Source organism: Dermacentor albipictus, chromosome 8, assembly GCF_038994185.2.
Source record: "Dermacentor albipictus isolate Rhodes 1998 colony chromosome 8, USDA_Dalb.pri_finalv2, whole genome shotgun sequence".
NCBI lineage: Eukaryota > Metazoa > Arthropoda > Arachnida > Ixodida > Ixodidae > Dermacentor > Dermacentor albipictus.
In genome coordinates, this window is record NC_091828.1 from 131173069 (window position 1) to 131195214 (window position 22146).

The 22146-nt window shown below is 44.1% G+C and overlaps 1 protein-coding gene across 5 annotated transcripts in view; it reads left to right on the forward strand.

Moving 5' to 3' along the window:
* Positions 1 to 22146, forward strand: part of LOC135898265 (RNA binding protein fox-1 homolog 3-like) — a 571669-nt gene that overhangs the window by 526019 nt on the left and 23504 nt on the right. For 4 of the 5 annotated variants that reach the window (XM_065427120.2, XM_065427119.2, XM_070524469.1 and 1 more), the window contains 4 exons: positions 4203 to 4295; positions 13198 to 13264; positions 15300 to 15441; positions 19886 to 19940. In XM_065427120.2, coding sequence (XP_065283192.1) covers positions 4203 to 4295; positions 13198 to 13264; positions 15300 to 15441; positions 19886 to 19940 — 357 coding nt within the window. The remainder of the gene's footprint in view (positions 1 to 4202; positions 4296 to 13197; positions 13265 to 15299; positions 15442 to 19885; positions 19941 to 22146) is intronic. The other variant, XM_070524467.1, reaches the window with a different exon arrangement.

Consider the following 22146-nt stretch of genomic DNA (forward strand, 5'->3'; position numbering starts at 1 on the left):
TGGTGCTACTAATGCTATAAGAAGTTGCCCCTAACTTAGCCTTGACTTTGCTGTTTCATTGTGTAGTAGCCTTTCTTCCATGTCATGTCTTTGTTACATGACAACTCCTCTGCATTGCTGTTCCCCACTCCCTGCTGTCTTCCTTCATGTCTTTTGTCATTTCCCTTTCTCTCCCTGCTGACACCAGTATGTATTTGGCGCTTCTTGTCATGGCATACGGTGGTGGTTTGTCTATAGAGGAGCATTTGCTATGTTAGTTGGTTATGGTCTTTACTCCTTTCTTCCCCCCCCCCCCTCCTTTTTTTTTCTGTGACATGGCCTTGCGATAAGACGGTTCTTGACCTCTTATTGACCCTGACAATGATCTTCATTGATGACACGTGTTGCATTGAACCACTGAGCTGCTCTGAAGGCGATCTCTCCGAGTGCACCTTTCTCTCTGGCTTGCTTCCTCTATTGTCATCAACCTAATCATGTTACTGTCTCTAAAGCCGAAGTCTTGGTTCAACTTTTTTTTTTTCAATATATATATATATATAATAGTTTGTTTCTCTAGCTTTGAATCACCTTCTGCCCAGTGAGAAAGGTTGTTGGTTGGCATGCTCACACTGCGCGTTGCCGATTAAGGTAAAACTCCGATGCACCAAGTCTTGTCTGCAGTTTGCTGCCTTGTTTGCCTGAAGTTCTGGCTTGTCTGGTCCTGGCTTCTCTCGGGAACAAAGGGCCTGTTCCTTTCTGCATGCCTCTGAAGAAGCTAAAGTTCTTTCCTAATTTAAAACTGCACAAGCATTGAAACAGCTAGATAATGTTTTGTATTTCGTTAGTTTCTTGGAAATGTGCTTACTGAACAAAAACAACCAAGCCACTTTGCAGGTCATTGCTGGAGTTAATTGCCACAACAAATGTTAAGCTCTTTTTTCTTGCTCTCCTGCTACAATACTTTACCTCTCGAAAGAGTGCTTGGTTGTTCGGAGCTTGTGCAGCTGATTTGAGAGTATTTGGCTTCCAAATGCTTTGCCAAGTAGCATTGGTGTGCTTCCTATCTTTCTACTAAGATCTGCCATTATCTCTGTTCCCTGCAGTAAACCTTCTCATGAGAAATTAAATGCAGGTTCGATAACTGCCACTTACTAGTGGCAGTGCCTTGCCAAGCTGAACAGTGACACACTTAGTGTAGAAGTATTCTCTGCATGGTTAAGATTTATCTGATGGCACAGGGTCGTTGGTTTAACATTTGTGGCAGCTCATTCAGACGAAGCAAGTCAGGAGGTTAATTTGTCAATGTTCAACATACGTTGTAGCTGGTTCAAATTTAGGTAGGGCCTTTTCTTATAGATATCATAAGCCAACAAACACCAAGGGCAGCATAGGGGAAATTACTTGTACTAACTAATTGATTTAAGGTAATCGTAAATAAATGAAAATGAATGAAAAAACTTGCCGCAGGTAAGGAATGATCCCACGTCTTCGCATTACGCGTGCAATGCTCTATGTTGTCCTTGGTGCCTTTGTCGGCTTATGATATGATTAATAAAAATCTGGCCCCTTGGTTAACTCCCGTTCTTCTCGTCCTTTTCTTATGGAGTTGCTTATAGCCCCACGTGTTGCTTCAAGGTGTGGAAGAGGGACTCCAGTTTGAAGTAAACCTGTTGGCACTTTGCAGTGAAATGTTGAGAGGACTCCCACTCCCTGATCTCATGGCAAGGCTTGAGTGGTCAGAAATATTGTAACAGGGTGCTCTCAATCTTTTTCAATCAGTGCAGCTATGTATGTTATGTGCCATGACCGAAATCATGGCACATAAACATCCCTGCCCCCTCTTGGGGTGGAGCTGCCACGACTGGAAGTTGAACCAATGGCCTTGTGAAAATGTCATCAAAAATTTCATAGTGAAAAACGTAGCCACTGAGTTTGTTGAGACATGCATTAAGGTGAGCTTGCTCTCTGCCCTCAAGACTAGGTGCTGTAGGCGGAGGTGCCTACAATATAAGCTTACAGTGGCAAGCATGTCTTTCCTTCCTCCCCCTCCCCCTGGTTGCCTGCTCTGGCCTGTGGCAGAAGGTGAAGCAATTGCAAGGGCCATCATACTCCTGTTTTAGTAACCGCGCAGTAACCGCACTTACTTAATGCTCCTCTCTGCACTCTATCTTTCTCCTTTTTTTTCTTTTTTTTTGCATCACGTTGCCTCTAGAATTCACTGACATTTGTTGCTGAGAAGTGTTTGTGTGTGTATGCCCCCGTCTGCAAGCTGTGAACATGTCGTCTGCTCCGGAGAGGTGTCTTCAGCTGCTCGTTCACTCCGCAGCAAGGTGGCAGAGCAGGTCGTTTGTGCGGGTCCCAAGTTAAACACAGAAGCTACAGACTGAAAAAGTTTTTGTGAAAATTTTCGCAGGCTCATTTCCTTACATTTATTTAAAGCTGGCCCACTCTGCAGACATCTCATTGTGATTCGGCAAGTAGAATACAATGCAATGGTTGCAGTATTTTGTTGGCTAGGTTGTGTAACATGTATTATGTTCCTCTTATTAAAAAAAAATCCATTGCTTTAATAAATTATAAAATTTTCTGATAAAAGAAAGTTAACTCTGTCAAGGCTTTTCTACTAGAAGCACCCATTCCTCAGACAAAGCCACATAAGTGGCATCTTGGTGCTGTGGCAAATTCTGCCGTTCACTACTTTGGTCTCTCATAAAGTAACATTTTCAGCCATGCAAGGATACATTAACAGCTTCTCATGGACGGATGCAGTAGTGTCTTTTATGCCATGTCCATCATTTAACCTACAATGAGATGGAGCATTAAGTTTCGTAAGATTTTCATTCCTTGAACCTGCCAAGTGATCAGGTTTATGTAAATGGTTCACTAAACCAGCCAAGTGCACCTTCCCAAAGAATTTTGGGAGAATTTCGAAAGCAGGGGACTTAGCAGACAATGCTCTGCCAGCTTGCTCAAACTGAGCTTGTTGTTTTCTTTCTTACTTTCGTGTGATTTTTTTTTTCCTTTATGGTGCACGGAACGCAACCAAACATGCCTAAATAAATCACTGCAATAACGCAAGGACATGCAAACCGGTCCGGGCCTTTGGGTGACTTGCATTTGATCGCCATGGCGCGCGGTGGCGGTCGCAGCTCACGGTCTGCTGGAGTTGGTGGGTTGCAGATGCTATGGTGCTCGGAAATTGCATGGCTTTCATGTGCCTTTCACATTTCTGAAGAGCTTACTTTAGGCCCTAGGTGTAGCAATGCTTGTGAGCAGCAGTGAAAAGCTGTTTTGTTTGCACTTTTAACAACACAAGGGAGTAGCAGAGGACCGGTCTTTTTGCCAGGTTGCTGTTACACCAGCTACCAAGACTATTTATATAACTTGACAAAAATTACTGCAAAATCTGTTTTGTGGCCCAAATAGCCTTTGGGCCCTGGAGAGAATATAGTCAACAAATTCATGGTCAAACACGGGACATATAGTTCAAGCACATATGTGGGCTAATAATTGTCCAAACTGATAGCTTGGCAGTGGTGTTAGTTTTTGTACTCTGGCTGTCGTGCCCGTTAAGAAAGCTGTGGTATCCTAGCCCATCTGTCGGACAGTCTCGGTGTTGGCATAAGTACATCTTATTTCAGTAGGAGCAGAAATCCCCATTGCTTAGCTGTCGATTTTGGTGGTTTCTGAAGAACCTGCAAGGTGGTAAAAATATGGCATTTGTCACAGCCGTGCTGCATCCTGATGGTGCAGCCACCAGCCAATCAGTTTGTGTTACCACAGGCAGTAGGAAATTTGTAGAGTTCACAAGGCTTTGGGAATGTCTATCGCTGCCTGTACTCTTTCCACCAGCACAACCTATAGTGAAAGGTCACCGCTTGCGACCCTGAGCCTGCGACCCCAAGAGCGCTTTGCACCTTGCACTGCTTTGTCGTCTGTGGCATGTCTCCAGATGGAGCAGGGTAGGGTTCAAGGGGAAATAGGGCAGGTCACTGACCTCTCGACCTCCGCCCCTCCCATGCTTCTCTCTAGAGACCTCGCCGAGTTTGTTGCTGCATTGTGCGCGGGATTTTTATTTCCTTCGAAGGCCCGGCTGGGGCGCAGGCAGTCCGTGCGTGGTGGTGCATGGTTGATCTTTTGACCTGTGGACAGTTAAAAAAAAACATTACCTCTGCTGTCTGGAGCGCTGCCCCTCTTTGCCTTTTGTTCTTTCTTGCATGCAGGGCTTCGGTTTTGTCACGTTCGCAACTAGTGCGGATGCGGACCGAGCACGAGAGCAATTGAACGGCACAGTTGTCGAAGGCAGAAAGATCGAGGTGTGCATGGACGTCTTTTTTACCTACTTCTCCGGCGAGTTTGCCCTCCCCATTCCCCATACCCTGCCTCTTCTTGCTCCTTGTTCTCACCTTGCCCTGTATCCCCCACTCCCCAGAGAAGCTCATTTTCCCCTAATTTCTTGCACTCCCTAAACCAGTGATGTTCCGACCTGCTGCCTGACTAAGTCCATGTGTTCCCATTCTTTTCCTGTCACAATTCCCATGCCCCGCCCAATCATTCTTCCATCCCATTCTCTCTATCTCTGATCACATTCCTTACTTTACCTACTCTGTTCCCCAAATCCCCGTTTCCCCTATTACCCTTATTGCTTCTGCACATGGGTGCATTTACTTCTAATATTCCCAGGCACATTTTTGACCTGGTGATGCCACATTCCCTTCCCCTTTTTTTTCTTGGAACTTGTCTACACCACTCCCTCCTTCTCCCCTCCCCCCCCCCCTTTTTTTTTTACTTAAGGCATTGCCCCTCTGCGACCCATTCCTTTTACCCCACACTTTCTAAGCACTTTGGTGGTAGTTGGTGACTACTTTCCCCCATAGGGAACCTGCCACCACCTTGCTGTGTGTGGAGGGTGTCAAATGTTTCTGAGCCCCCAAGTTTGTGCATTTGCCGCTGTTGCTGAATTGCCAGCCAACTAGCCAGTTCAGCTACAGCGGTACCACTGCTGTTTGTCTCAACCGAGCTTGTTTGGAGGCTTTCCCCATTTTGGGGTCTTTGTTGGTCAAATGAGTGCCAATGAACTCCTTCAATATTTGAAGCTTAGACAGTCAATAATGCTTGTAACCTGCAAGTACTGTGTTGCTGCATTTTTTGCAACACTACTCGAGACTCTTGCAGCCTCTTTTACTTAGCTTACTCCCTGTGGAGCTTCACTTTCAACTTTTACCATGAGCAGTGGCGAAAACATGCATGCTTTGACATGTGCACGCCAGCTGCTCAATTGTGAGGAGTCTTCCAACCAGGCTCGGTGCCAGGTGCATTATGCGTGGCGCACATGTTGAAAAACTCTGCCGGGGCAGTGCTTTTTTTCTGCCGTGGGTGCGCGCGGACTTGCCGTCATGCAGTGGTGTGACTTGTTGACCTTTCGTTCCTTCAGAGTGTGTCACCCATCTCCGAGGCTTTAGAGGCCGGCGTTAGCTAAAGCGCTCATGGGGAAAAGTTTGTGTATTGGAGGTCAAAGGTAAGACCTCAGAAAAGGCATTTCTGCCCACTCGCTCGAGAAAGAATGTTGCTCGCCTGGGGGAAAAGTTACAAAAAAAACCTTCCTGCAAGTTTTTTCTGAGAATGAGCGCACGGTTCACACCTCCCGCAGGCCCCAATGCCCCTCTCCCACTGACTGCAGCAGCCATTTTGGTAGTAGTTTAACTGTTTTGTAAGTGGAGGAATATTAAAGAAAGTGATTGCAAGCATGTGAAGCTTTAGTCTAGAGCCCGGTCAATTTAAATTCACCAAGGGTGTGTAGAATGTGTAAATTGCGTAAATTCACCAAGGGTGGTAATGTTGTTACTTCATAGGATGATGCGGTGTCACGCTTGGCTGTGCTCTGTTTTAATTGTAGCACTGTAATTTCGGCACCTAGTCACCACCTACCGGTATATGGGATGTTCGAGCTTATATGCACTAGCGTTGCGGCATGAAAAGTGAAGTTGAAGTTTTTCTCGGAATTTCCAGTGACATTTTTCAGTGACTTTCAGCATTGCCACTGATGGGTTTCTTGGCACAGATGGGTACAGGCCAGCATAAATTCAGTGGTCATGGCAGTTATGCAGAAGAAAGTTGTGAACAGAAAAGGGATGTAGGAATGAGCAGAATTCAAATTAAGTCTGTGTCAATTTAAACGCTAGCCATTTCTACGCTTATAGAGACGAGTGCTATGCAGTAAGAATAGTCTGCCAATAGTTAAGGTGCCAGTGTGAAGCCTTGAAAGGAAACTGAAGTGGTCTCTGGGATAAGGTGGTGACACTGACGACGGGACAAAATCGGGAGGCCATATTATTGGTTTGTAGCGCAAAGGGACACAGATGAAGAATATGTTACCATACCAACTCGCCCAGCAGAAGGCCATCTCGTGTGGACCTTCACATGCACACTGCAGCTCATGCTGCAGTGTTTTTCTGAACCAAAATGGCGGCAGCAGTGGTGAGAGTGCCAGTGGGGTCCCGCTCCTTTTTGCGTCTGCAGCTGTGCCTGGTGGCTGTGCCTTGAACAACACACGCTTGCTCGGCTCGGGCCAGAGTTGCGCGCGTGGGTGCGCTAGAGTGGTTGCTGGATGTGTATAACTACACCAGAGAGCATTGCCTGCCGCACGGCCCAAGTCTTCTTTCTTCATTTGTTCTGTCTTACTTTTTTTCTTCTATTCTCTCACTCTATTTTCTTTATATCTCCTCTTCTTCCGAAGGGAACCAAACCAAGGAACGTACCTCTGCTTGCAAAAGTTGTGCCCTAGAGCACGGACGGGTCGTTGCAACCCGCCGCCACACAGACTCTGCCCTTTTAGTCCTAAACAGTTTCTCTAACTGTTGTAGTTACTGAATGAGTGTTACAGAAGCTTGAGTTAGGTGTATGAAATGGAGAGTTGAAGCTACAATGAAAACCCATATGGTTTTTCTAGGAAAGAAGGCTTTACAATTGAAGTAATTCCTATCCTGGCCTGGGGATCTAACCTGTCGCAACTACCTGTCTGGGACAGACATTCGACCTACCAAACTGAGTAACGCGCCACGGTAGTTCAGTGTCTCTGCTGCTGAGCATGAAATTGCGAATTCAAATGTCGCTTGAAACGACATTCTTAGGATGGTGGAATGCAAAAATGCTCATGAACTGTGCTTTGCGCTTGCTTGTTAAAGGGGCTCTTAACCACCCCTCGGGGCTCAGGGTACCATACGCTGCTGTGAACATTTCAGGCAAATTTTGTTGCCGTATGCAGTGCGTGGAGCCCGCAAGTGGATCGCGAAGTCTCCTTTCTCTCAAATGCGCTCTGAAATGGCTAAGTTTCACTTCAGATGCCTTTCTCCACTTCGGTAAAAAATGGTTCAGGGCTCCTTCAAAGGAACCCCAGGTGGCCAAAATTAACCTGGAGACCTCCACTGTTGCGTCCCCCATAACCTTCTGTACAGTTTCGGGACATTATACCCCATAAGTGGCTGAACTAACGAGGATGCGTGTAGTCGGCTGTGTGATGTCAAATTGATCAGCAGCTCAGTTTTTTCTTCACTCGAGAAGCTTTCTTTCCGAAAAGGCAGTACAGTTACTCTTGTAGCACTGTGCTACATTCATGTGGATACCAGCATTTAGTTTCATCAAATCTTGAAGTGTAACTTGATTCAAATGTTCGCAAGGCCAGGTTCGGACAGTTGCCTGTTAGGCACAAAGTTAGTGGGATCACAGGCTGGTGTTGCTGCTTGCTCAAGTTGAACTTTTACATCACTGATTTGGCAGATTACCACCATTGTGACTGAACATTGGCAAAACAGAAAATTAAATTAGGGGTAAATGTGATAACTTTATTCAACATAATGTGAAAAATGCAGCTTCAAGAAGGAAGCAAACATACAATTATCAGCAAGGATGCAATTACAGTAGTACTTGCTGCAATAGATGGCTAGGCAGCCTACTTAGCCAGGGACAAGTTTCAGCGTCATCCACTGATCCTATCGTCTTCATCCTCTTCACAACACCACCCTCCCAGCATCCTTGATCATCCTTGAACTATGTACAAAGGTACATAGATCAAGGATGAATCATGCATGTGAGGGTACAGGCACGTGTGCTAGTCAAGTGTCTTGGATACTCTTGACAGATTTTTGGGGCCATCTGTTTCAGCATAGCAGAATGTGAAATGGCACCACTTTAACATTTCTTCAACTGAACAAGAAGTTGATTGTAACTATTTTAGCTTTGTCATTAATTGGCAAAGAAAAGCTGTTTGATTGCTAATTCTGGATGAAACAGCAGAATGTTATACAAGTAACGACGAAAATATGCACATTAGAAGGCTGTTGTGTGACCATTCTATGTGTTTTAAAAACATTGGCAATATGCAAAAAGCGAAGGGCCATATGAATAGCACACCTAAAGTATGGGCTGTGTGTGATGTGTGTGTGCACTGCTGCCAGCACTATTTCTTTCTTCCTCTGACATATGCAAGCCACATGCATTTCCAAATTCTAAAAGCTGTATGGCAGCAAAGCATGCATCAACGCCTTCTTTCTTTTTTTGCAACACTGTACAAGAAGCGACCATTTTTGGCGTTAAAGGAACTGCATTAGTGCAAATCAACGACGACACCTATTGCACATTCAGTGAACAAGTACAAATATTATTCGGCTTTTAACATTGCTGTAAATATGAACCAATGCCTGTGATACATCAGTTGCTAGCCAGTCTCCTGTCGTGCTCTCTTCGTGTTAAATGTACTGCTGCTTGGTATGAGGTCGTTAGCGCCAGCTAGCTTGGAAGGAACCCCTTTTGATGACCTGATCACGTTTCTGCTGATCCAGGATTGGGCAGGGTCTGTTGGCCTGGTGGGAAGCTCGCCCCTGCGTAGTTTCTCTGTTGGCTGCTGCTGGTAGAGGCAATGTGGGAAAGGGGAAGCCACGGTCTGATGTGCCTCTCTAGTTGTGTGTGCAGCAAGTGTCTTTGTTGGTGCCTGATGGAAAGTGTCTGGGTGTCTCGCTCCCCCTCGTGAACGTCTCGGAGGGGGAATTAATGGGGACTAACTTGGCTGCATCCTAGCTGTCGTTTTGCGGGTGTAATAGGGGAAGCCCATGACAGGCCTCCTAGCAATTTTGGTCATTTCTAAAATGTTTCTAATGTGTAAACCTCGAAATAACTGGCAGATTAGTTCTGCAGAAGTCTGCAAGTTGGAGGAAGGTGGTAAGGCAGCCTACAAATTGTCACCGGCTGTAGCATGAAGCTACGAAGCAAAGTGGATAGTCTAGATTGGAAGTAGTTGCAGGTTGCACAGGGTCAGCTTAGAGTATCTGCTGCAATGTTTAACATTGCTACAGCTTTTGGATTACTTCCTAGCTGTAAGTATCTACTTTGCGACTAGTCGTCAAGTAACCATCCTCATCTTTATGGCAATCTTATCAGACTCCTAAATACTTGGGTGTGATAGACATGCGACTTGACAAAATTTGTATTGGTGCTGCAGGCATTCTGTGCCAATCTGGAGCTTTCCAACATAGCGAGGCCCTAACTCGGACTTAAGTCAATAATGCTTATCTGCAGCTTTCTGTTCGCATAACTGCATTCAGGAAGCAGGGCATATTTGTGAGCTTGTTGAAGTTAGGCATAATAAGTGTTGAACAAAAAATGGACATTGTCACTTCTGCTTTTTTCCACCCTCGAAAAGATGCTCTGGACGCAGCCTTGTTTGTTTTGGCCTGTGGTGCGGCCAGCCTGCTGCAACCAAGCTCGCCAAATGACTTCTGGTCTCTCTCAGCTGACAAACAAGCATGGCTGATTGCAGTGCCTTGTGCAGTTTTCTTTGAGGGAAAGGGCCAGTGCAACAACATTTAAGTTCTTTTTTTTTTTTTAATATCCCCTTACCTGACTTCCACCTAACGTCTGCTTGCTCAGCCTTTGTGGTGATCTGCATCACTGGTTTTTCTCACTTCTTTTTTTTTCTACACACAGCCATGCTTGTTCTCAGCTGATGGAACCTGTCTTTGCTACCTGACAGCTACCCTCTCCCTACTGACCTTCCTTCTTGCCTTTCATGTTTTTTTGCACTGGAAACTTTTTCTACATCCACTCAACATCTCTCTTAGAAGCCTTTCCCCCACCCCTGTTTATCCATGTTATCCTTCCTCTCTGGCTCTTGTGTATTTGATTAAGAACTAGCAACAAGGGTTGCTCGTGGAGGTTGCGCTAGGTTGGTGATGTGCCCATCACCAAGTATGGCTCTGCTTTGCAAGGTTGCCCAATCCAAAAAAGTTGTAGGCGCGGGAGATTAGCCTGTTCTACCAACATAGTAAAATTGGACTGCAGTCTCTAGGAAGAACCTAGTTTTTCATAACGGTGTTTTTTGGACGCTAGATGGGACATACAAAAGGCAAGACACACACAACATACCATGTGCTTGTGTGTGCCTTTTGTATGTCCCATCTAGCTCCCAAAAAGACATCCGCCAACATGCCGAAGAAGTTCTGATGAGCTTATTTTTCGTGTTGGTAGAAGAAAGAACAAGGAAATTATCGCACTTTCAGTTTAAGGAAAAGAGATTAATGTTGAATCGGGAGTAACACATTGCTACTTGTAAACAAAACTAATACCCCTTCAGTTTTTCATTCTGTTTGGTTTAGAACAGCTTGACTGGTTGCAACTTTGTGACGCAAGTCGAAAAAATTTCAAACCGATTCTAAATTGTGACAAAAATAACTTCAATGCCTGTTGACATTCTTAGTACCTTAATGTGGCATAGCTATTAGCCCCTCATTCCCACTGTACTAGTTACAGCTCTGGCGTGGCACTGTTACGTTTAGCTGACTTGCCTTACTGCAGTTCTGAGGGTACAGTGTGTCTTAAAGCACCACAGGCTGCACATTGCACAGTGTGCATGATGCGATGGCAATGTAGAAATTTTCTCCAGAAATTTTGTTAGAATGTAGGAATTTTCAGAAGTAATTTTGTTCCTGCTCTTTGTCGAGCATTATTAGACAGCTTTATATTAGGGAATGCAAAAGACTTGCATGTGAAAGCTGCTAGGCTTCCTGTGGCACCAAAGCCAGCCTTGGATTCTTGGTTGTGCTAGTTTCTTGCATTCTCTAATCTAAAACTAATTTTTGCTGTCACTTTGAATGAATTAGGTGAAATGTAAGGCTGTTATAGCTAATAGCAACATAAAGTTGACTTAAATGAAAGGCTTGTAATTTTCTTCGAGCTAGGCACTTTGAGGCATCATTCTAGGGATTGGTTGGCATCAAAGACTCGCAGCACTAAATTGAAAGGGATGCAACAGATTTGGGTCACGCAATCTATTTTCACTTTGCCCTTCATGATAACATTAATACTTTTGAATTGTGATTTTCGTCTATCCATAGATTTTATATTTTGAGGTGCAATGTGTAACATTATTCTAAGTTTACTATTTTGAGCCAAAACGTTTTATCATTCTGGAGTGCACAGGTAATCAGTGGATCATGCATAAGTCAAGTTGGCATGCAGGTTTTGCAAGGTCAGGTATCGTCACTTGGCTGGGCTGTCTTTTGGGGGCATAGTATTGCTGTACCACTGTTTGTGAAAAGCTTTAAGTTGCTCTACATAATTGCATTGCCATTCCATGACTTCAATTATACTCTACCTTTTTGGGGTCTGTCAAGTCCGCCTTGGTGTTGCAGAGCCTTCATCAACCTAGCGCATCCTTTATTTTCCAATATTTTTTGTTGCAGTTGACTCCCAATAAATCAGACTTGAGTTTCATAAACGCTTGAATTATAAGCAACTGAGTTAAATGTGCTCGAAATCAGAGTTACGCCTTACAAACAGGTGTACAAAAACAATTTGTGGTGCCAGTCGGTAGCTGCAGCCTGTATATTGACTACAGGAATATTTAACTAATGATGCCTTCTGAATGGCTTCCACTCGACTGTCTGTGGCCTTATCGGCTGTATTATGTTCTTTGGAAAGCCCAAACATTTTGAATTCTCTTAATTGGCAGGCTTGAAAATGCAATGGAAACATAGTCAAACTGGACCAGTTAGATTTGTTTGAATTATTGCGAGTTGACTGGCGGCACCTTCTTTCCCAAAGAGTGCGATAAGTTTTGAAATGTGGGCGTGTAACCACAGTGTGAATGACAGAGGAACGCATTGATTGTATGGGAAATGTTTTGAGCATAACGGGGAGCTGCAACTAACACCACAGGTTTGAAGTGCAAGAAGCATGCATTTTGATTTCTTATACACCGGTGCCTCACTTGATTGAGCTTGACCCCTCGCCCCATCTTGGGTACAGCTGCAGTGGAGGGTTTTTATTCCCAATGTATTAAGTCCTAGCTCCACTGCATTGCCATGTTAAGTGTTGGCATTGGCCCCTAAACATTGGGTGCAATAAGTGCAGGTTCTATTGGAGACATGATTCACTTCATAACGAACCATACCTGACAATGGAACCGTGCACCTGTGAAAAAGAAATGTCACTAGTCAATCTTGAAGAGCAAGGCAAAAAGGCTGGATTTGAAGTCACTTATGCACCGGCCATAGTTTGTTCCATTCACACAATGATCATCCTATCTGTAGTAGGACGTTGTTGAGGGCTAGTTGGTTCATACTTGAAGGAAGGTTAAAACTGCACTGGAAAAAAAAAGAGGACAACCGGAAGGAAGTGCTGCACTCGTGGTGTGTTGTGTGTTCTTTTTGCTTGTCCTCGGGGGTTTTTTTCCCTGTGCAGTTTTAACCTCTCGTCCTATCGGGGAAACTTAACTTTGGACATGCTGCTGTTTTGCAGCTTTTCACTGCAATTGCCTTATGTTCTCATCTGTACTATTGGGCAACTGACAGTATGTGATAAATTGTAAGATTAAGTTGCATGCAATCATAGTTCACTGAGAAAATATTCATTTTCATGGTGCATCAAGAGTCAATCCAAAAAAGTTGGACCCATTTTGGCAGTTGATTCAGTTGCTACAAAAGTTTCTTTCAAGTTTAGCCAGATTCGTTTCCTTTCTTGTTGCCGTAACCTTGTCAGCATGTCAGTGTAGTCTGAGAACGAGTGTGTTAAGCTTGACTTGGAGGCACTGGTGTCCTGACTGCCCACATCGCATGCGGAATATCTTGCAGTGGTCTTGCACGCTTTGGGGGTTTGTGTTTGCTGGAGACCTTCACCTTTTTGCAACGTGCTCGTCTTGGCTAATGGCTCTTTTCTTCCTGTGTCTAGGTAAACAATGCGACAGCGCGGGTACAGACCAAAAAGACGCCGACAATACCCAACGGTGAGCAGACAGGTGACGCAATTTCCATACTTCAACTGACTGCTGCTCTGCTTGCATTTTTGTAGGGAGGACTTGTGTCAGGAGAGCATTGATGCATTTGGAAATAGTCTGGGGGCTGTGCTGAGAATGCGTTGTGCAGAATGTGGGATCATGCTAGGCTTCCTTAGTGCTTGACATTGAAATGAATATAGCATTGTCGAGCCATCACAAATGAGCAGCAAAGTTAAGAACTCATGCCTGAACTATTAATATTTTATTTTCCCAAAGCAATCTTGGTAAAGTTTCCATGGCTAAAAGATGTTAAATGCTAGCAATAACTTAAATTGCATGAAATTGCTTCTTTTCTAATAATTGTGTCAAACCATGAACACTTGTATGGTTACATAAGCAAGCGGGGTTCATGAATTGCAAATTAAGCTGTTTGTGTACAATCATTTTCGCAGCCTCCTCAATTTGTTTGATGCTTTATTTAAATCAAGAAAGGCTATCCTCCCAGCTTCATGTGCTTCTGTTTCAAGGTTGCTTCATTTAAAGTGGTTGCCTGAGCATTAAAGGGACACTAAAGGCAAAGATTAAGTCAAGCTGAAGTGATAGATTAGTGCTTGAGGATCTCTAAGGCGTTAATATTATCGTGACCAGAGCTTTAATAATCGAGAAATTGAGGTAAATGCAGGACATGATTAGAGACTCCTCCGGGACAAACAAGTACTTGCCCGATGACGAAAGCACTCGTCAGTTAAATTATCTCACTAGTACTCAACCACTTGTTACAAAAACATCCTTGTATTGCATTATAAGACAAAAGAAAATGCTACTTATTCAGTTCTATTTTATTTTTAGAAAACAAGAGCTCGTTGAGATTACCCTTAACAATGACGTGGGCGGCCGAAAAGTTTCGTTATCGCTAGACTCTGCGCCACCCACGGTTTCGCATTTCAATAGTTTCATTATTGCGCAGTGCTGCACTGGTTTTGCTCTCTTTGCTCGGTACTGCTGTCGGTTGGGTGCTGTTTTACTAACCAACGGCTGCAAAGTGTGATGGTGCGTTATCTAATGTCACCACTCCCCCGGTTGAGTGGCAGATTTGAATTTCAAAATAGGTATTCGCACCCTTCAGGTGCAATTTTCTCGTAATCTAAGTCTTTTCTTAGCACGAAATAAGCGTGGCAAGGTTTCTGGAGTGGTATTTAAACACTCCACGTCGACTTAGTATTTGCCTTTAGTGTCCCTTTAAAGGTGTTTGTAGAAAAAGCAGGCCTGCTAAAGGTGTAGCTCACAAGATGCTGCATGTTTGTGCATGGAATTTTGCCGTATAAATACTTTTGGATTCACATGGCATTCATATTGCACAATCTGTACTCTGGCAAGCGTGCGTCTTGTAATATGTCAGTGCATTGTCAGCCTAGCTGTGCTTGCCATGGCAGTACCGTATTTACTCGCATAATGATCGCACTTTTTTGTCAAAAAAATTGATGCAAATGCAGGGGTGCGTCATTACGTGGGTTTAATTTCCCGCAAAAAGAAAATTTCTTGTTTTCATCCCACGTTTGCTGCCGAATGACAACAGGTCAACAAATAGGCAGCTGCCTTTGTATGTAGTGCGGGACACCAAAACAAAGATGTCGGCCGCCGGTGCAAGCCGAACGAGATTTTTTTTCTTCTCGTGAGTACATTACATGCACTGAAACAGTTTCTTCCATGTGTCAGTAATGAATAATATCGTTAATATTGGCAAGTTTGCGGCAATAACGTAGCCATGTCCACTTTGAGGGGACAGAAACAGATAGGCGCGCTTAGCTGATTTTAGCTTAGTTGATCTTAGTTTTAGTTTTTACTTGATTTTAGTTGCGTGTGTAATGCTGCATCAAAAAGGTTTTTTCTCTTGTCAAGACTGCATTTGTTCATTGAAAAACTATGCTGTCATTCTACGAGTCTGCTGAGAACTGTGTCTCTGAGCACGCATGCCATGTGCATCTGGGCCAGTTGTAACTAGGAGAAAGTTGTTGCAGCACTCTAATGTCTGTGGCGACGTCCCCTTTGTGCGCAGTGGCCGCTCTGCGGGGCGTAGCGATCCAGCGGGGCCGAGCGCGGGGCGCGGCCGCGGCCCCGTTCGCTGCCGCCTTTGCGCGACACCCATCACCACTCACTGCAGCTGCTGCGGCTGCTTCTGCACTCCACGGCTACACTCCGTGAGTGTCCTTCGTTCTGCACAGTGTTCATGCTCTCCGTCTGCTCTGAGGTGCCCACACTTTCACAGGCTTGTATTGCAAAATGCCGGGGCAAACTGGAAGGACACATCTCCGTCCTTTTGCAGTGCAACAACACAGTCAACCTAATTCGGTCTTGACAGGGCAAATGAAAACAATAGAGTTATATGGCAGGTCGAATTAAAGGAAAAGAAAATCCCTGATACACTGCTGCTTCATTTCGCAGTACTTTACTTTGTGCCAGCATAACCTCAAATCTAATGTGTACCTAGTTCTTATAGGTTCAAGGCAGATAACTAATGTAGGAATGATATTAGACCATCTAATCAAAGCAGAAGTCGTTAACCACAACCAATCTTGGTCTTTAAAGAATTCAACGTGCATTTGATTCTGGCAATAAGGAAAAAATGAAACCTCCAAACATACCTTCACAGAAGGGAAATTGTTTACGCTTGATGTCCATTGTCACCATTTCGACACAGCACTTTCTCGCTGTCTGTAGATTACATTATGTCATCCATTGTGTGGTTGACATTCCACATTCATCAAATAATTCCACAACAATTGGAAAAGGGATGATGGCCCATGTCTAGACTAACCGCTTCACTAATTTGTCCTGCAATGCATGCAATCCTTGGAAAAGCTGAGAACAGCTCGCACTTCTTTGTTTTCAATAGCTTAGCATGTAAAATGACTTGTCGATTCAATTAGGTTTTGCAATCAAGCCTGTCAGCAATGCATCACCATTTCGAACGAGAACTTCTGTCAACATCTTGTCATGACACTAGCAGTGATGCTGGCTGTTGTGGTAGACTCACGAATGCCACGAATGTGATGTATTTGATTGCTCTGTGTAGGCAGTTTGTGGACCAATTTTCTTGTTTACAAACTACAGGCAAATGCGGGAGGCCGTAATTACGGTTTTTCGATGGTAGAAGTAGAGAGGGGGTAGGAGAGCTTAGAAGAGTGTGTGTGTTTGTGTGTAGATAGATAGATATACAGTGCAACCCACTTATAATTATCCCAGATGTAACATTTTATCGATTATAACGACCACATTTCAGTGGATTTATGTTTTTCTGACCTTTCTTATTGAAAAGACTTCCAGCTATAACAATCCTATTGTGGAGAAAATATGTCTTTTTTTGTAGGTTATGTGAGATATGTATACATGTAGAAACTGCTGCACTCAGTATTTTATGTAATACATAAACAAAAAGCAGAATGCGTGCTCTTTCACGCATTAAAGCTTTATTAACAAGATGTATGTCATTAAAAATATAAATATATATAAATTGCCAGAATCAAGATTCCGGGAAAACACAGGAAAGGGGTGAGATGGAAATTCAAGACGATGAGCAAGACGAGAACAAAGTAAAACCGGGGGAGCCAAGGTATCCTTGAAAAAGAAAAGTTCACTTGTCGGAACATTGGCTCTCGCCTTTACCTTGTCCTCATTTTGCTCATCGTCCATAATCAAGATTGTGGGATAAAATTAAACAGTTTGTAAAGGCATGCTTGTATCTACTAAGAAAAAAATGTAACAGAAATTATGCGATACAAATGTGCAGAATACACTCATGTCTCTCTAGTAGTAAAATATATCACAAGCTCTCGAATAAAGAAAATGTGGCTGCACTTGCGTTGAGTTACATGATGCCGCATTTCGTTTTTTTGATGGATGTTTCTAACGGAAGTTTGCAGTTAGTTGCGGAAACATACTGGAAACAAAAATAACAGAAAATCTGGTTTTCAGACCAAAGTGCTGTTAAGTGTAACTACTGACGCCAGCTTAAGTGCAGTTAATTTTTAGGTGTTTTAAAGGACGAGTCCATGTATAACGAAGTACTAATATAATAGCCACTTTTAGTGGAACTATCGAGTTTGTTATAAACGAATTCGACTGTAGTGCAACTAACAGGGTTCTACAACGGACCGTCAGTTGCACTTCGCTTCTCGAAGAGACAGGATATGTGTTGAGTGAGCTTCGGTTTTGATCTAGGGAACATGGTGTAAGTTATGCATCCGGAACCTCAAAGAGGTGCGATGTAATTATTGCTAACATATTTCTCTCGCATTTACCATTAAATCGTCACTGATACTTGTTAGGCACATGCATGCCAAACAGTCAAGTTTGAATTATCAAAAGTATAGAAAGTTGGGTGAGTTAGTACGGGGCTCACGTGCACAGATATGCATGTTTTGCAATATTTTGACTTTTCATATCAGCGATGCGCTGATATGAATCCATAGGCTCGCAGATAATAGTGGCCATGGGTTGATAACAAAAGCACACACAGCGGCGACTATTCTGCCGGTAGTTGTGCCGACAAAAAATTGTCCCCGCGGAAATGGGTGGACACGGGAGGCACAGGGACTACCGGCACATTAGCTACCGCGAAAAATGTGCCGGCATGCAAGTGCCGTGTGACATGCAAGTGCCATGTGCTAAAGTCTGTGACACACACACAGACTTCAGCGCTCGTCCTGTCTTCTTCTAGTCTGTGTGTGACTTGACACTTCGCGCTACAAACCAAGAATATGTTACCGTACCAACTCGCCCAGCTTTCTATCCTTTTGCATTGTGTTTCTTGTACACAGGGTGAGCACTCGTCCTGTCTTCTAATCTTTGTGTACAAACAAGAAGAAAGGGGGTTAACCGAGGGACCCAATTTTTTATTAGTCATATCATTGGAAGCCAGCAAACAATCACACCAAAGACAACATAGGGAAAATTGTGTGCCTAATGCTTGAAATAAAGAAACGATAAATTAATGGAAATGAAACTGGATGAAAAAACAACCTGGCCCAGATGGGAACCTTCGCATCGCGCGTGCGATGCTCTACATATTGAGCTACCGCAGCACTGTTTGCCTATCCACTTTCTTGGGTATTTATATTTCCTAGTAGAACCCTGGGAGTGTTAGCCAGTGGTAGAGCATCACACGCATAATGCGAAGGTTATAGGATCGTTCCCCACCTGCGGCAAGTTCTTTTTTCACCCACTTTCATTTCCATTAATTTATCATTTGTTTATATAATTTATTAAGCACCCATAATTTCCCCTGTGTTGTCCTTGGTGTCAGTGTTTGTTTATCATATGTGACCTCTTATGATAGTCTGTGTGTGCGTCACTTCGCGCCACATACCAACAATTTGAATGATCAGCTGGGGGCCAATTTTAGGATCTAAATTATTAAATATTTGGCCCATGGGAATGTACGGGTGCTGACTATGACCTTTGGTCGGGATCTGGGCATATGGTGAAATGAGTTTATTAGCAGTTTTAGCCATTCAACTAAATAAATTCAATCAGCTGTTATACAGCACTGAGTTAGCCGTGCTCCTCCGATCACATAATCACACTTTGAATGCACGTCAAAACTAATGAAATGTCAGACATTAAGTGTTGTAACAAGTAATGTGCACATACCCTTAATATATTGAGGTTACTTTTTCCGTATGCATTTTCGTTGTTCTCTTGTGAAAACACGAAACCAGGGCAGTGTTCCGCTGCTTCCATGAGCACTCACATTGGTGTTTTTGCTGAGCAGTTGTGTGCATACCGCAACATGGTGCGTACAGCAGTCTTGTGCATCATTGAGGTGCAACACCCGCAGCACCCCTGTTGGTGCTCATCATGGTGGCAGCATTGTGAGAAACCTGGTAGCCGCCAGGGCGCTGCCGCTGCGCCAGGGCAGCGGCACTCGCCTTGTGCACTGCTTCGCAATTCAAAACCTTGCCATTGCTGTCAGTGCTTTGCCCTTTGTGCAAAACTGTCAGTTTTCTTCTTCTCAATCAGCTGTTAAAGTGGCATAAGTGCTTACCACACTGTAGAGCAGTATTGTGTTGGAACAGCTTTTATTGCGATAGCAATTATATGCACACTGCAGGCGAATTTCGGCCATTGTCATCACCATCTTGTTCCCCGTAAAGTCCAAGTGTGATAACATTGGTATCACATGCTGTATGCTGCAAGTGCAAGGGTGAGCCGAGAGGGATGGTGGCTTGATGTGCCGCTGCCTTCTTGCGCTCGTAAGAGAGCTGCTGCAGCTGAGCTGAGACAGCCGATGGCTTCGTGTGTTCTAGTGCGCCTAGTTCCTATTGAAGCAAGAGGCAGCACTACAGAGGGATTCACTTGCCGCTGCTGCCGCTCTTCATCCCGTCAGTGTTCTGACAGTGAATGTTCGCGGTCATCAAGTGAAATGTGTTTGTGTTTGCCTGTGCGTGCGTGATGATGTGCTCGTTCATTTAGTTGGTAAGCAAATGTTTACAGCAATTTATGCAGCTTATAACGTGACTAACCTTACTTTGTACAGCTGTCCAATAATTGGCCATCACAATCAGTGCGTTGTGTATTCGTAGGAAACTGACTTTTTAAATAATCGGTGAACTACATTAATGTGATGCTCTAATTATTTTCCAGTGTGTACCAGGATCCGTTCCTCGCATATGCAGGCGCCGAGAGGTACCAGCTTCCGGTGAGCTCCTCACTTGTTTTTGTTGATCTTCTAGGTGGTGCATATTTCAGTGTATTATGAAATTCCTTTACTTCCTGTTGCTGAGAAAGTCAAATGTTTTTGTGTCTTTTACAGCAATCTTAGCTATCCACTAGCAATGTATATGCCTCTTGTTTACTTTTCCTTGGTCTATGTTAGTAATGCAGTTTTATGCAAGAACCTAATTCCATGAAATGCAGCATCCAGCTGTTTGTTAGTAATGGCGATATCTATCGTGCTTTTAATGATGCAAACATCCAGCTCACTTCTAAACTAATCAAAGCTTTATCTCAAATCTTGTCAGTCAAGAGGAGTTCAACTTACATTTTGTATTTAGTTAATAAGTACTGTTTACTCAATAAGGCCCGCACCCCGCCCGTTCCCTTGGCCGTGGACGCTGGTGGTGATACACTCTACCTCCCTTTTCCTTTTCTCTTTACCTATACCCCTAATAAATCATTTCTCAATCTCATACCTACCTTATCTCCCTTTCTCTTCTCTTCTACCTTCTTTCACAGCTAAATATTTATTCCTTTATTTTTTAACCAAATTATATTTTTGGCCCTATGCCATTTTATTTTATTTTTTTTATTTGGCTTTCCTTTTCCACCTGCGATACACTAGTGGTGCAGGTTGAGGCATTTCTTCACTTTGCCTCTCTCACTTCCTCCTCCTCCTCGTACAATAAAGCATTCACCACCTTATCACGCAACTTTAAGCAAAGTAGTTTCGTTTGGTATTACATAGTCTATATATAACTTCTTTTTTTTACTCTTGACAATCGGCATTATAGTCGATTTCTGTTAACTTGACCCTGGTGGGGCCGACAAAATTGATCAAGTTATCCAGCAGGTCGAATGAAGAAATATGCAGAAAAAAAAAAACACTGCTGATTCATTCCAACAGCTTAAACCCCCTCAGGACCTCAATAAAGTTCTTGACTGACTGACTGACTGCTGATTCATTTGGCACTACTCTTCCAATTCAAATGCGTCCCTGCTTTCTTTGTGTCCAGTGTAGAAAACTAAGGTAGAAATGACATTAAAGCTCCTAAACAAAGTACAATCGAACCTCAATATATCGAACAGCGCTGTGATCATTAAATAGTTCGATATATAAAGTTACATAAAAAAATGCGTCAAAAACTTCTGAAAATCAATCAATGAGCCAAAGGCGTGATCGGGGATCGTTGTCCGGAGCACGTGTTTGGTTGCGCCACGCACAATTGGCCTAGGCCGCACCAACTTTGTCAGCTGTGAGCGCACGGTCGATTGCGCTGTAAGCAATTAGCCTAGGCCGTGCCGACTGCGTCCGCCATGCGAAGTCGGCGCAGCCTAGGCCAATCGCACACAGCGCAATTGAATGCGCACTCCAAACTATGATACCCGATCGCGCCCCAATCGTGGCGCAGTAAATACTCGCTTGAAGCTGCACACCAAGTACAGTCGCCGACCGTTTATTCGGACCTCACGGGGACTGCGGATATGTCATTCCGCAGCGCAGTCTGCGCGGGCACTGTCGGGGCGCCATTAGACACTTGACGAGATGTTTCCGTATGCCGCGTTGGATCACCGAAACCTCGACACAGCACACAAAGCAAACACCGCCGTGCCGACACCAGTCACACAAACGAAAAAATGCGGCATGCTCGCAGCGTCGTGCGCGAAGAAACAAATCAGCTGCTGGATTGTCTTGACATGGCTTACTAAGGTGAAACCGGAACTGCTGCAGAGCCACTCTATCGAATATCGAACCAGGCAGAAACGATGATGATGAGCGGGGATTTCTAGTAGCGCCACTTCGTGGGGCAGCAAGAAAGCTCCGTTCAAAACAAAAATGGCGTTCAGCAAGTCGAACCATGCACCGGTCAGAGTCGGTGCATGGCGCTCTCGACCGAGTTGGCTCAAGGAGTGTCCAAAAAATCAGACGAGAGGTTGCAAGGTGTCCGAACTTTCGGCAGTTGTTATACATTATGGTCTATGGGGAGAATGGCGGTGCTGCGAAGCTGACCGAATAATCGGGCATGTCCGAATTTTCGGAGTCCGGAAAATCGGTCGGCGACTGTATTTATTTATTTGGCTCAAAGTACTGCAGCAGTGTAGCCTGCTTCTTATTGGCAGCCATGTGCTTAAGCATGGAGCCCTCAACATAGTCTAAACGATCCACAAGCGATAGGCCGGTGCCCTCT